General features: G+C 39.3%; 1 protein-coding gene across 1 annotated transcript; it reads right to left on the bottom strand.

Moving 5' to 3' along the window:
- Positions 1–1,471: 1,471 nt before the first annotated feature.
- LOC141703128 (uncharacterized) lies at positions 1,472–4,389 on the bottom strand. The gene is made up of 4 exons (XM_074506727.1): positions 4,273–4,389; positions 4,070–4,212; positions 2,105–2,163; positions 1,472–2,016 (listed from the first exon to the last, which is right to left on the bottom strand). Exons 2-4 carry the CDS (start codon positions 4,184–4,186, stop codon positions 1,683–1,685), a joined length of 510 nt encoding a protein of 169 aa, XP_074362828.1. The 5' UTR covers positions 4,187–4,212; positions 4,273–4,389; the 3' UTR covers positions 1,472–1,682.
- Between the last annotated feature and the right edge of the window lie 10,676 nt (positions 4,390–15,065).

The raw sequence follows: 15,065 nt of genomic DNA, 5'->3' as shown, positions 1-15,065 counted from the left end.
TCCCGTTAAACGGTTGTTGCAACATATGATATCGGATAAAATTTTAACAAAAAGTTTAAATGATAAACCTTATATATTCTCATCAAAAATCAACGACGACTATATGCATTGCGAAAATTTTATACGATAAAATATACCGCAACAATCGCTTATCACTTGCCCGAAAACTTCATTAAGAAAGAAATACAGTTTCACAATTTGGAAAACTGGTCAAAGCAATGAGACATCAGTTTTGAAAATGAGTAATAGAGTAATAAATTACTAGCAATTTATTTTCTTTTCATTTGGACCATGTACCAAAGTCCAAAGAAACAAAGCTCAGCCCAAGTGGAGGAAGTGGAAATGGGCTTTGTGACAGATCAGTTGTGGGCTTTCTTGCCTTGGCAATAGGCCTTAAGCAAAGGAGGAAAAAATGGGTTATAGGGAAAGGCTTTGGACCAACAATTCTCATCTACTTTGAGATACTCAGCACAACATTGTTTACTAAGCACCCCTGTCTGAACACTCCAAAATGCTTCCATCACCTCATTTGGACACCCTAGTTCTACTCCTCCAACTGCTTGAATGCATGGATTCTTCCCCAAATCATACGTTGCCGTCGTAAGGTTCTTCGCGAATATCGTCAAAACGACAAGAATCAAGACTGCCTTGTGAAAGTTGGTTGTTTGAGTAGGCATGGTTTCTGGTTCTCTGCAGATTGTTAGTGACTAGTTTTTGTTCTTGTACAAGTTTGCAAGTACTTCTTGTATATATGTGACTATTGAGTGTGATAATGCAGGAGAAATATACTAAATGCCTGTGCATTTGAAACTGTTGCTTATTAATTTCGCCATTTTTCAGGGTTCTCACTAATTTTGCACTTAACCTGTTTTATCTGTTACAAAACTAAAATTGCAGTTTCAAATACATCTGACTAGTCAAGTTTATAATGAAACGTTTAGGTTGACTCGGTTGGTTAAAGAGGGGATGACCATCATCTTGGTCACAGGTTTGAATCTCACGGGAGGATTATCTTGGTTCACGTGATTTGCAGACTATTGCGTGAATCCTCGGGGTTTACCCAATGCGCACCCGAAGGATAGCGGTTGCGCGTTCCCTACGATAAAAAAAAAGAAAGAAAAGATCTATACACTACAATTGCATATTCAATGTGCTAGTCTTCTAGACATTCTGGGTCCAAACTATTTACTTACATCACATGAAATGTGAAGAATTTACTTGCATCACATGAAATATGAAGAGAGGACCGACTATGGTTATGGTTTTGAAATATCTTGCAATGAAACATGGTGATACCAGTTGCATTTTATCTCGCATTTTAGCCAATACCATTGGAGTTTAAAACAGGCTGCCTTTACCTTTCCGATACATGAAGAGCTTTACCTTTCCGATACATGAAGAGCTTCGACTTTTGGGATTCCTTGGTCTAAACAGCTTACAAGAATATGCATAGGAAAAATGATAATGAAAGTAAGATTAGATGAACAAAACACTACTCAATTCTAAATAAGATGTACCAAAGAGAAACACATCATTACAAGCTGTCAAATGAGTCGTTAAGAATGCCAACAGGATAATTTCCTACATCATGATAACTGACTGATAAAAACCAAGTACTCCTTCCTAGTTCTTACTACAGACTCCAAGCAAATGTAAATAGAAACAGGCTAACTAAATCTACTTTACTTTCTCTTCTTAGCTGGTGGTGCATCCTCCTCGTCCTCATCGTCCTCTTCTTCATCCTCTTCCTCATCACCATCCTCGTCATCATCACCACCATCCTCCTCGTCTTCATCATCTTCGTCGTCACTGCCATCGTTACCATTTGCCACTGGTTCCTCCTCAGGATCTCCCTCTTCGTCGTCCTCTCCTCCCTCTTCGCCCGAGAAATCTTCATCTCCTTCATCATCATCCTGTTCTACATCATCATCATCTTCACCGTCATCCTCTGTATCACTGCCATCCACATTTTCTGGTTCGGGGCGTTTCCTTCTGCTTAGTTCATCCACAGGAAACCTGCAAAATTATGTTTGCAAATTCAGGGACTAAGATTACTAGACCTATTAAAGAATTGTAGATAGGAAATGTTAAAAAAATGAATCACCTTAGATCACCACCAATCAAATCCAGTAATCCGTCTTCATTCTTCAGTAGGACTTCAGCCTGCAAAGTTGTTTGGATGTACTAATAAGAAATGTAGTTTTACAAAAATAAACTCATTTCATTCAATCACCATAATATGCACCTTCATACATTTTGTATTTCAAGGAATATTCCGTGCACCTATTCAACAATTAACACCAATATAACAAAAAATACTGTACTGCAATAAACTGACATAAGCTTAAGGCAAATACATGGATTCAAAAATAAACTTAACAAGTTAATAGAAGGGGAAATAATAAAAATAACAAGGGCAGTTTTTATCTATTTGTATTGTTCACACATTCAGCGAATGTGTTATACTTGTAATACAATTAAAGGAAGAATTATAGGTACAACACGTCTAGGATAAGAGGTTACACTTTAAAAAATTGAAATAGATAAAAAGGGTTCAACTTCTTGTTTCGATATAAGGTTGCTAAAATATGCTAACTTTCCCAGGGTACCACCCTGAATATAAAACTTTAGTACAAATCAAGAATATATATTTAACTTCAGAGCAGGTCAGCAGGATGGCATTGAACCTAATTAAAACCACACTTGCAGCTGAAGGTGAAGGTGCATTACAGCAACAGGGCCAGGTACAGGAAACGAAGAGCCTGAGGGAGCTTAAGATTTATCATCAAATATTATCAGCCAACTGTGAATTTGAAGTAAACTTTAATGTTCTATGCCCTATGGGACCTACTTTTAATTGCCAATTTTTAAAACTTTACCTCTCCCCCTGTCTTTTTCATTATCTTTATTCTTTTACTTTTACCAATAAAGAAATTAGAGATCCAAATACTTGTACCCTACATTTATCCTATCATGTTTTCTCATAAAAAAGTATACCCCAATCTAATGACGAGCTTTTGTTTTTTCATTCACATGTGATACAAGGACATATAGGAAATATTGCTGGTCATAAGTTCTAGTAGAATATACAGTTAAATCATGGTAAAGTGTATATGAAGGATCGTTGGTAAGTGCCATTTCTGTTTCCTCATTCACCTTTTTTATCTAATCAAATACAGATAATTATTTTATTGTAATTTGAAGGATTGAACTAAGATGCTGTTAGAGTTGCTCTTACACATATAATAATGACCAAGTAATAAATATCCGAATACAGAGGAAAATAATATTGTCCATGAGAAACAAGTCATAGTGTAGTAGGTACTCTTCAATGCACGTGTTTTCAAGAAAATCAAATGCCGATACCACTAAAATACGCTCATTATTAACCATCATCTTGTTGTAAAGGAAATTCACACAATCTTCCTCGCAATTGGTACTTTCTAAGTTCTGCTGATTAAAATTTAAGGTTGGTTTCAAAAATTAGATCTGGTCAACATCTTGTTCATAAAAGGGAGGTCAATGCAGTTAGTTCTTTACTTCCCACTTGTATTGCTAGGCTTTTTTAAATCAAAGCACAAACTCACAATTCAATTGGTGCACGTTTCACAACTACGCAGGTGTAACATAATATTAAATTTGTGCTAAAGCCAAGTAATTACTTTTTACAGCACAGTACGAGAGATAATTGGTAACTGGACTGATAAGTATTAATCACAATTCTCTCTACAAATCGAGGGGGCATTCATAAAATCTTTAGTTTACTCTAAACCAGCATACACAACCCCTTAAATCACAATTCTCTAGACGAATCGAGGATGCATTCATAAAATTGTTGTCGAAAAATCTTTGGTTTACTACACAACCCCTTAACAAAATTCGACTAAAAAACACAAATTCAAACATGCCCATAACAAGTATTAAAGTAAAAACACACACAAGCACATAACAATAAAAAAAGTAGCTATCAAGCATAAGAACAGTAAATTACGGTAAAAAAATTTTGAATAAAATTCAGCAAGCAAGAGGGGCAAAATTTAAAAAAATTGAAACTTGAAACAATTCTGACCAGCAAGAGAAAGCAAAGCATAGATCTTTGAGCAGCAAGAACAGTTTCAACAACAAAAGTAGATACAATTAGCTTCTTAACAGCCACAGGTTCACTTCTGAGAGTCACCATCTCCATTAAACTAGCTTAGAGAGAGAGAGAGAGAGAGAGAGAGAGAGAGAGAGAGAGAGAGAGAGAGAGAGAGAGAGAGAGAGAGAGAGAGACTTTGGGAATACACGAGAGAGAGAGAGAGAGAGAGAGTATTTATAACTAAATAGATGTCTGTACGAAGAGTGATTAGGGTTGAATTTGGGTGTCCGGAAGGGTTTTGAATTGGACTCGTTTTTAGGGTTTTATCATTTATGTAATTGAGCTATAATTGCCGTTCGATAAATCTTAAAATAAGTAATTTACGACTTAAAATGAATAAGTGAGTTTTAAGTGATAAGTAAAAGAACATTTATAAGTTATACAAGTGTTTGGTTAATTTTACTTATAAGTCGGATTTTTTTTTATTAAAATGAAATAAAATAAACAATTTTTAAATAAAATTAAAATTATCTTAATTCATGAATTTTAAATTAAATTAATATTTAAAAACATATTTTTTTAAAAGTAAAGTTAATAAAAAGGAGAAAAATTAAAATAAGTTGAGTAAAAAAAACATCATTGCTAATATTCAGCTTATCAACTTATAAGTTGTCAATTCAACTTATACGTTGAGTCGACAAACACTCGTCGATAAGTTATTACGAACTTGAAAGTCATAAGTTAGACTTATAAGTGGGAAACAAACAAGCCCTTTATTCTTTTTTGAGGGGGAATTAATTTTATTTTATTTTAGTTTAATTTTAATTTTAATTTAATTGGGGTAAATATGTACATTTGAAATCAGATCGAGTCTAGGATCGAGTGACGTTGTGACAGTAGTAGCATATTAGAACTACTACTCTCTCCTCTTTAATAGGTTCACGGTACTTACATTACACGTGACTCTCTCCACATGTTTTATTGACTTTATTACATTATGGCTTAATTATATTTTAGTCATCAGGGTTTGCACGAATTTGTATATTAATCATCGATGTTTAAAATCGTCGGATTCAGTCATCAATGTTTACATAAAAAAATTGAAAGGGACTTGCAGTCTTGCACCTTGTTTTGGCATGTCATGCTAAATTATACACTCTCTCTCTTACTCGTTTCCTTTACCCATCTTTTTTTATTTGTACCTTAATATTTATATAAGTATTTTTTCCCGCTTGGTTGTTTAAATATTCATAACTGATTAAGTCTCGCTTTACAACGATACATTACTCTTGTAACTTTATCATACAGGGATTAAGTATTTTTTCTTCCGTTTTGTTGTTTGAATATTCATAAGTGATTAAGTCTCGTTTTAGAACGATACATTGCTCCTGTAACTTAAACATATGTAAGATTAAGTATTTTCATCCGCTTTGCTATTTGAATATTCATAAGTGAATAAGTCTCGATTTAGAACGATGCATTGTTCTTGTAACATCATCATACGCAAAGATAACTACCATTTTATTTTGAAACGCGGAAACCGTAATGGGTTATTAGGTGCGTCTAGAAAAAAGAGTCCAACACAGTTAGAAGTGAAGGTTGTAGTCTTCCCTCCTCCGAAAAGTGATTCATCTATCATCTTTGTTGCCAGCATATAATATAAACATATAACTGAAGAAATGTATCTAAGAAAATTTAGTGACTTATGATTGATTAGTAGCGAGTCTTTTATTTTTTTTATTTTTCAAATATATAATAATACACATAATATATTTCAATATTTTATTAATTTAGACAAATATTATAAATAAATTATTAAGTCAAGTTACTTTTTTCATTCGTCAAACTTTTATCCAAATATTCGTGGTACTCAATATGACAGGTATAACTTGTAAGAACACAAATAGTTTCAGGAGCGTATCGTACATATTGATATACTCATTTAAGTGCATAAAATTTGCTAAATAAAATACAATTCCTTCTTAATTTTGTGCCGTATAGAATGGATATGATTTTAAAAGCACATGAAACATCTATTATAAATAGAAATTACCTATTTTATGTAGAGTTGAACAAAAAGACCGGACTTAAAAAGACTGTATGATCTCGCCTACTAAATGACTAGATAAAAACCGGGTTACAAACATCCCGGCCTGGTCCCGGCCTGGTTTACTAGTCTTAACTGGTCCAACAATTTTTGTTAAAAAATCTAGCTCAGTCATGCTTGCGAAATAATTTGGCTCGTACCAAGACCGGTCCAGATAAAAGACTGATTAAAAGCCCAGATAAAAGACTTAAAGGCTAGTTATATGTACAAAATATGCATTCCGACATGTCTACTCTGAATTTTTAACATAATATTATTCCAATATATCACTAATTATTAGGTTTCTTCCAACAAAATCTGATACATCCTCTTGTGCAATTTTCATAGGATAATAACTTCACTAAATTCACTATATGTATTTCACCATTCATCAATTACAAACCCAAATCATAACCCATAAAATTCCAAAACCGAATTTAAACTCACATATTGTAAACGAAATTCAAAATCATGTAGTATTCCCAAATCATGTTTCAAATTCTAAATCTCAAAGCATCTGATCAGAAGTGTACTCATTAATTCAGATGAATTAAGGAAATATATTAAAGTCAAGAACTACTTAAGTGGAGAATGGAAAGATTATAGCATGGTTGCGCACACACGAGAGTCATGGTTGTTATTGTGAACTGTACTTATATTGTCAGTATTTGTGTAATAGAGGCAACACTATTATATTTTAGTTTAAGGCATCTGGATTATTAAAGATATGTTCCATCGATAATTCATTTTATAATTTATTATGTTTTCTTTACTGCGATATAAATATTAGAGTAATAAATATCCCTGGAATATGATATGCATTTCGTATCTCTAATTATGTGACTTATAATGAGATTATGATAATAATATCAATACTCCTAAAGTTTCTTAGTCGAGTATTATTATTAAGGGACAATAATAATATTTTAAGACTAGTTTATTTTTTAACCGATGATCACATATCATTGATCATATGCATAATGATACTAAAGTCAAAAAACAAGTACATGTAAATGTATGATGGATAGAGCCAATGTGATCTTACACATGTTTGTAGTGTCATAAGTAATTCTCACAACGATAATTATATAATGGTCTTTAGACTTGAAATTATTATAATTATATATAATAATTAATATACTTTGATTATATTAAAAGTTACTATTATAGGGAGAATTTTGTATAACAGTATTTTGGAGGTTATTGGCCGGAATAAAGATCAAGGGTGGTGTTTGAGGGCGGAGGAAGGTTATGTATGATGGTGGCTGAGCTTGTATGTTGACTCCTTAAGAAAGAATATGGTTTTGTTATTCTCTATCAAGTATCGGCTCATGTCTCATACAAGTGCCTACGTACCCTATTTATAGGGATCAAGCCTCACGTAGTTCTTGGGGAATAAGTCACATAGGCTAGGGTTAGGGTTATTCGACCCGTGCAGCCCAAGCCCATGATAAAGTCAGGCCTTCAGCCAATTAGTCACGTAAATCTCGACCGGCTCCATACGCTTCCTAAAATCTCGCGGCATCTCCGCATTTCTTCCCGTAATTGCAGGAATAACCCGTGTCAGCCCCGAAATTTATGAGCAACTCAGTCATCCATGAGTCACTTTCCATGTTGCACACAAAGTCCTTTAATGCGGGCCGGTCTGGTCACCTCAGCCCGCACCGACTTTCCTTTCAATAAATAAATATGATGTTTCCTTTATTTTCCCCAAGATGTGGGCTCACGGGCCCAACTCGCATATGGGCAACTGAGCCCAGCTCGCGCGTCACGAGCCCAACTCACATGTGAGAGCCCAGTTCACATGTCGCGAGCCCAGCTCACATATGAGATCCCAGCTCATATATGAGGGCCCAACTCACATGTCACGAGCTCAGCTCGCATATGAGAGCCCATCTCATATACCAACTCATGAGCCCCACTCTCATATGAGAGCTCAGCTGGCATGTGCTGGCCCAAATCACATGAATCCTCAATTCTGGGTCACATGTGTGAGCTCAATCATCCAATGCACCCATAGGGACCTGTTTAGGGCCCATGACCGAAAACGGGCATAACAACTACCCCCCCCCCAAATTCCTGGTCGCATCTTGAGGCTAGGAATTTTCCAAATTAGCTTTTATGACACCGCGAGTGTGAGCCCACGAGGTCGCACCCGACCGCCTCGCATACCCTTCAACGGTCATGTATTTTAAACCCATGACAGCTGTAGGACAGCTGGCGTAGGGATGCGTGTCATCCTCTGAGATGATGACACGCGACACTTCCCTTTCTCTCTCCTATCTCCTATAAATATGTGATATTCTCACTTCAGTTCTCACAATTCCAAGAACACTTATCAAACTGCTGCCCATTTTGCTCAAGGATCTATCACAGCGAAAACCATCATCACCACAAGAACCGTCTACCGACGGCGATATTCTCGAGGAACAGATTCATCATGATCATCCTACGATTCACCTGCAGGTACCCTTTTGATCTTCAATCATTCATATCCATTTTTATTTGTTTATACGTACCATGCGAGCACACACCACCTATTCGATGTGAGCCCACACACAATCACGAACTACGCTGCGAGCCCGTCTGCCCGCATAGATACTTAGGTGCGACCCCGTGTGTGACATGAGGATACTTAGGTGCAAACCCATACTTGTTTCTATTTTTTTAGGGCCACACATTAATATTCACCATCTTCTACAGACGTCGAGTGCGTCTTCAACCTGCTCCTACGGCTCGTCCCGTTCTTCTTCGAGCCCGACCCATTCATCTGCCAGCCCGGCTCGTTCTTCAGCTACTCCATCTCCATTAAACCAAGTACCCACCCGAGCAGCGAGGCTCGAAGGACTTTCAATGCGAGCTGACCTCCCTCTCTGGCCGTCTCAGCCAATATATTTTTCCTATTCTGCCATCACCCCACAAGGGGCCCTAAACATTGCTCGAGTTGAGAACTCGATGCGAGCCAGTGGCTCCGGCTCGCTGAACATTCACCTTGATCCTAACCCTAAAGACTATACCAGGGTGACTAACATTTACGACTGGAGAAATAGGCCCGTGGACCTTTCCAAGATACTGGTATCTCTTGGTATGGAGGAACTTTTACGCCGCGAGCTCGCCCCTATAGACAAAGAACGAGCAGATGAGATTCTGAGGGAAATGGCTGAAGAGAGAGAGAGAGGCTCTCCTTAAGAAAGTTGCAGCCAATGACCTCGACCTCATTTATCTTGACTTTGAATCTACTGACAGCGACCAGGGCAGTGCTTTTTATGATACCAACAAAGGAAAGCAGTCGGTCGCCTCAGAATACCCCATCATTGGGCTCGAGGGGGAAGAAGACGGCTCACATTGGTCCTACTATTCTCCCAGGAGCGAGGAGGTGGCAGATGTGATAAGCCAATTTAAAACATGCAACTACAACTACATTCTTGCAGCTTCTCCCGAGCCTTACATACCTCCAACCCAACCCGAACTTGAGGGTGAAATCATGTTTAGGAAGCAGGTCATCCAAGATGGGGAGGAGAGTTCTAAATCGGCCGAGGAGATAAAGGTGCTCGCTTGTCGCGACCTGTCCACCTCGCTCACTCAAAATCATCTGGTCGAGCTCATCGAACAATTCCAGCTCGAGGGTCACGTTATCTTGCCCAGGCCGCACATGCGATGCTATAGGTTAAACCACCAGGAGAATGGCGGCAGGGTGCCTCACATGGTTTTGTCCACTTTCTTGCTAAGGCTAGGAATCTCTTCACCCCTCCATCCTTTCATTAAGGACATCTGTGAATACTACCAGCTCGCACCACTGTAGATCAACCCGAATGGATATCGGGCCGCCCTCGCTCTATACATCATGTACCATAAGTGCGGGTACCCTCCTCTAACCACGAGGTAGCTAGGTTACTTTCTCAACTTGAAACATTCACCAAACGACTTTGGGTATTTCTATCTCTCTGTCTAGCCATGCTTCAACAAGAAAAACCTCATCCACAACGAGCCGAGCAACTCACGAAAGTGGAAGAGCCCCTACTTCTATATTCACGAGGTGCCTCGAGTTCAGACTCAGTTTTTTTACCCATCTTTAGCCACCCCGCCTCGCACTGTCCTCTCTGGACATAAAAAAATAAATGCGGACAGCCTTCTAGGACTTCCCAAGGCGGACAGGGATATCCTAAAACACATAACGATATTGAACCTGGTCGCATGTGGGTTTTTGAAGGAAGGAGTGAGACTGACTCCTAAAAATAAGAAGTCAAAAAAAGAGCCAGGAAGGATAAGAATATCGGGGTCGCACATGTGAGCTCGTGTGCTCGTACTTTATATTTCCTGCACGCGTCCCACTTTATATTGCACTTTTTATTTCTTCTATCTCTTATCTGCTCGCATCTTTTAAAATGTTTTAAGCTTTTATCATGCTCGCATCTTGCTGTAATTAACAAATTATTTACTGTTTATTTTCAGAAATGGCCATCTCGCCCATTCATTTCATGGAGGAGGCCGAGCAAGCTGCGACCTCGGGCCCAGTACAGCCCGCAGTTGCGACCTCGGGCCCAGTACAGCCCGCAGTTGCGACCACGGCGGATCGCACTCAGGTTAATTCTCCATCTCGCATGACCATTCTTACTGAGCACCCCCTCTCCTCAGCTAAAAAGGCATCGGGGCCCTAAGGATGGAAAAACTGGCGAGCCCGACCCGAAAAAGGTTGCTCCATCTAATGCCCCCCTCCCCACTTCTTCTTCTGCTAATGCAGTCGCGACCACATTTTTCCGGCTCACTCAGGCCAATGTCAGCGACCAAGATGTGAAAAATTGGACCTCTACTTCTCTCGAGGCCAATAACGATGCACTGACCAGGGCCGCTGCCGAAGTGTACTACCACCAGTATTCTAGGGCTCGAGAAATGCGAGCCATCAGCCAGACCAACTCAAAGCTGGACTCCAAGGTAAAGTCCCTCCAGTGCAAGGTCAATGAGCATGGGCAGGAGAAGGTTAAGCTTGTGAATAATTACAACCAAAAGATGTTTGACCTGTCTTCTGCTCATGAGAAGGCGCTAAGGGACCAGAAGGAGGCCCATGACTTGTCCACAGATGAGTGGAAGAGGGAGAAAGAGGCCCTCGAGGAAAATGTGCTCGAGCTGGAGGGGTTAGTTTCTACCTTAACCGCGGGCCGTGAGGCCGCCCTCGCGGATGCCAGGAACCTGGGGGCTAGAAACTTTATGAAGATTTTCATCAGCAAGGTTCCTAACTTCGATTGGGGTTCCCTAGGTGATGGAACGGCCAGGCATGCTGAGAAGCTGAAGCTGGAGATGGAGAGGAATGCCCAAATAACCGAGGAGGCCCGGCTCGCAGCTGATCAGGCCGGGCTCGCAGCTGATCAGGCCCGGAAGGAGATAGAGGTTGACAAGTTTTAGTTTAATTTATCTTGATGATAGACTTTTAAATAGGTAAACGGGCACCCTACTCGCCGCACAGTTGTATTTGAAATTTCTTGCCCTCGGGCTCACCTATTTATAACTTGTTTGCACAAATTGTCAAGTCTTTAGTGCCCACATTTACTTTTATCATGCTAACTGATTTTTTTTGTCAATTTTCTTTATTTCGTGTGAACTTAATGTGCCCCTACTAACCAAAGGTTATCATACCCCTGGCCGTGTATGGCGGGTGTTATACCCTAACAGCGAGCCGAGCTCACCAGCTCGCAGCGTTGTATACTTTTTTAGGTAAAACAAGTAAAATTAATGATGATTTCAAGTAAAATAGGCTCACATCGCTGCTAACTCACAAATATTGCATGTATACTTGAATTAGCGAGTTGAACCCATGGGCTCGCATCTCGTTCCTGTGTTATTTTTTCGCATAATGCGAGCCATACAATTTAAATAAGATTTGCCACTACTGGTTTAGGGTTCTCACAGCCCTGACCGCGTATGGCAAATGTCTTTATTTGGTAGAGGGTTGGGCTCCTCGGCTCGCACCCACGAGCTCGTGTTTCCTTTTTAGACTTGAAATAAACCCAAGGAAAATAAACTCGCATCCCTATTGGCCTATTCTTGTTGTCTGGCCACGTATGGCTGTTTGTTTCCCTAGAAGCGGGCTGAGACTATAGGCTTTAACAAAAGGGATGTGAGCCAAGGTAACCGGCTCGCATCGCGGATATCCTTAAATTTAGAGTCAGTTCTAAACTCACAGGGCATGCTTCTAGGTGATCCTGTGGGCACCTCTCTCTCTTTCATAGTTTTATTTTCATCTTTAATCCGTTTCGTGCTCACTATTTTTCCAAGCGGGCCGAGGCCCAGCTCGGTATATAGACTTGTTGTAAAGCAGGCTGAGGCCCGACTTAACTTATGATTTTAATATGTTAATGAAGCAATTGTTTTGTCCTCGCATGGGCTCCCAAGGATGGGCTCACATGCTGGTATTTTGATCTATTAATAGGTGTTAAAATATTAGGGCACAAATAAATATCAATCATTCATTCATACATAATGGAAAGTGAAAAGATTACATGCTTGTGGTCTCAGGGAGGAACCTATATAACACTACCCCCGAGACTTAGGAATATTTTAAGATAATATTAAGACTGAAAAGAATAATATTACTGATAATACTTGCGGAGATGCTCCGCATTCCAGGCTCTCAGGATTAACTTGTCCTGCATATCATTAAGGTGGTAGGTTCTCTCCCAAAGCACTGATTTTATCTTGCAGGGGCCTTCCTAATTTGTCCCAAAGACTCTGTGGCTCACCACATTGGTATTTGGCATGACCCGGCACAGAACCAGATCTCCCACCTTAAAAGTTCGGGCTCGAACCTTGCTATTGTAGTGCCTTGCTATCCTCTGTTGATATGCTGTTATCCTAATCTGAGCATCCTCTCGAGTCTCTTCAATCATGTCCAAGTAGAGTCGATGGTTTACATCATTCGTTTCTGAGTTGTAGTTATCCCTTCGAAAAGATCCTCCCCCAACTTCAATCGGCACCATGGCCTCGCACCCATATACCAAAGAGAAATGGGTCTTTCTAGTTGTAGTCCTAGGGGTCGTGTTGTAAGATCACAAGACCCGTGAGAGCTCTTCTGGCCATGTTCCTTTCTTCTCCTCAAGCTTTGCCCTCAAGGTGTGCTTAATGATTTTATTAACATCATCTGTTTTCCCATTACTTTGGGAGTGACAAACTGCACTTAAACTCTTCTGAATTCCCAAATGCTCACAGAATTCCCGCATCTCCTTACTATTGAACTGCTTCCCGTTATTAGATACCAACTTGTAAGGGATGCCATAGTGGCATACAATGGTTCTGTACACAAATTTCTTGAGCTTCTTTGTCGTGATGGTGGCCAAAGGCTCGGTCTCTGCCCATTTAGTGAAGTAATCCACCGCGACAACTGCATACTTGACACCCCCCTTAGCCTTCGGGAATTCCCCAATCAGATCAATTCCTCACATAGCATAGGGCCAAGGGCTCATGAGGGATGTGAGAGGAGCCACAAGATTGTTGTAATAATTGGCATATCTTTGACACTTATCACAAGCTCGAGAGAATTCAAAGGCATCTTTTTTCAGTGTTGGCAAATAGTAACCCTGATGGAGGATTTTCTGAGCTAGAGAGCTACCCCCGACTGATTGCCATAAATGCTCTCATGCACCTCCCTCAGGATATAATTACATCTGTCCCCATCTATGCACTTGAGGAGGGGCACGGTGAACCCTCTTCTATATGGGACCCCATCATATATCACATAACGGGCTGCCTTATACTTTATTCTTCTTGCCTCGTTCTCTTGCACACAAAGACCTTTAATGCGGGCCGACCTGGTCACCTCGGCCCGCACCGCCTTTCCTTTCAACTAAGTCCAGCTCGCGTGTCACGAGCCCAACTCACATGTGAGAGCCCAATTCACATGTCGTGAGCCTAGCTCGCATATGAGATCCCAGCTCATATGTGAGGGACCATCTCACATGTCACGAGCCCAACTCGCATGTAAGAGCCCAACTCGCATATGAGAGCCCATCTCATATACCAACTCTTGAGCCCCCACTCTAATATGAGAGCTCAGCTCACATGTGTTGACCCAACTCACATGAATCCTCAATTCTAACTCACATGTGTGAGCCCGATCATCCAATGCACCCACAGGGACCTGTTTAGGGCCCATGACCGAAAGCGGGCATAACAGTTATATTTGGTCGGGTAATGATAAAAGTGTACTTCAAGTTTATTTGAACCGTATGGGAAATATGAATGATCTCAAAAGGATTGAACCATCATAATTTTACGAGTGATATTATTAACCTCTTGTTTGAACTAGACTATGAAAAGTGTGATCACACTCAAATGTTCTTTTAATGTGATAATCTACTCATTGATCAAAGGAAACTAGTATTAAACTACGAAGAGGATGACACATTACATGCACCAAATTTAATCAATAATATGAGGTTAAATGAATTATATTGCATTATACATTATCCATGCAAGGTTTAATCGGATCACCGATTTAATTATTATTATATAAATAGGTAACAATGATGTATATTTAGATGTCGCTCATTGTTTACGATGTTTAATTAGATTTAAAATTCTTGCAACTACATGCGGCATTATTTTCATTTCAAAATACCCCATAATTTTTATTATTAACTTTTTCAAAATATCTTGCTCTAAAGTTATTACCTTTAACTAAAGCCAAAAAGTACATGTTTGCTCTGTTGAATTCTTCTTGAAACTTTATAAAAGATAATGGCGTAAAAAAATGAAAATCTTGTTATTCCAATGTAGATTTCTCATTATAGAAGTAGGTCTTGATATAATCACTATCGTATTTTATAATTATCATTGTTTTAACTCTTTAATACCAACTTTCACATACAACAAAGTTACTCTTAATTCGCATGAGATGAAACACTAATCAGA

The sequence above is a fragment of the Apium graveolens genome, unplaced genomic scaffold, assembly GCF_009905375.1.
Source record: "Apium graveolens cultivar Ventura unplaced genomic scaffold, ASM990537v1 ctg6252, whole genome shotgun sequence".
Classification (NCBI taxonomy): domain Eukaryota; kingdom Viridiplantae; phylum Streptophyta; class Magnoliopsida; order Apiales; family Apiaceae; genus Apium; species Apium graveolens.
This window is presented reverse-complemented; position numbering and strand designations above follow the sequence as displayed.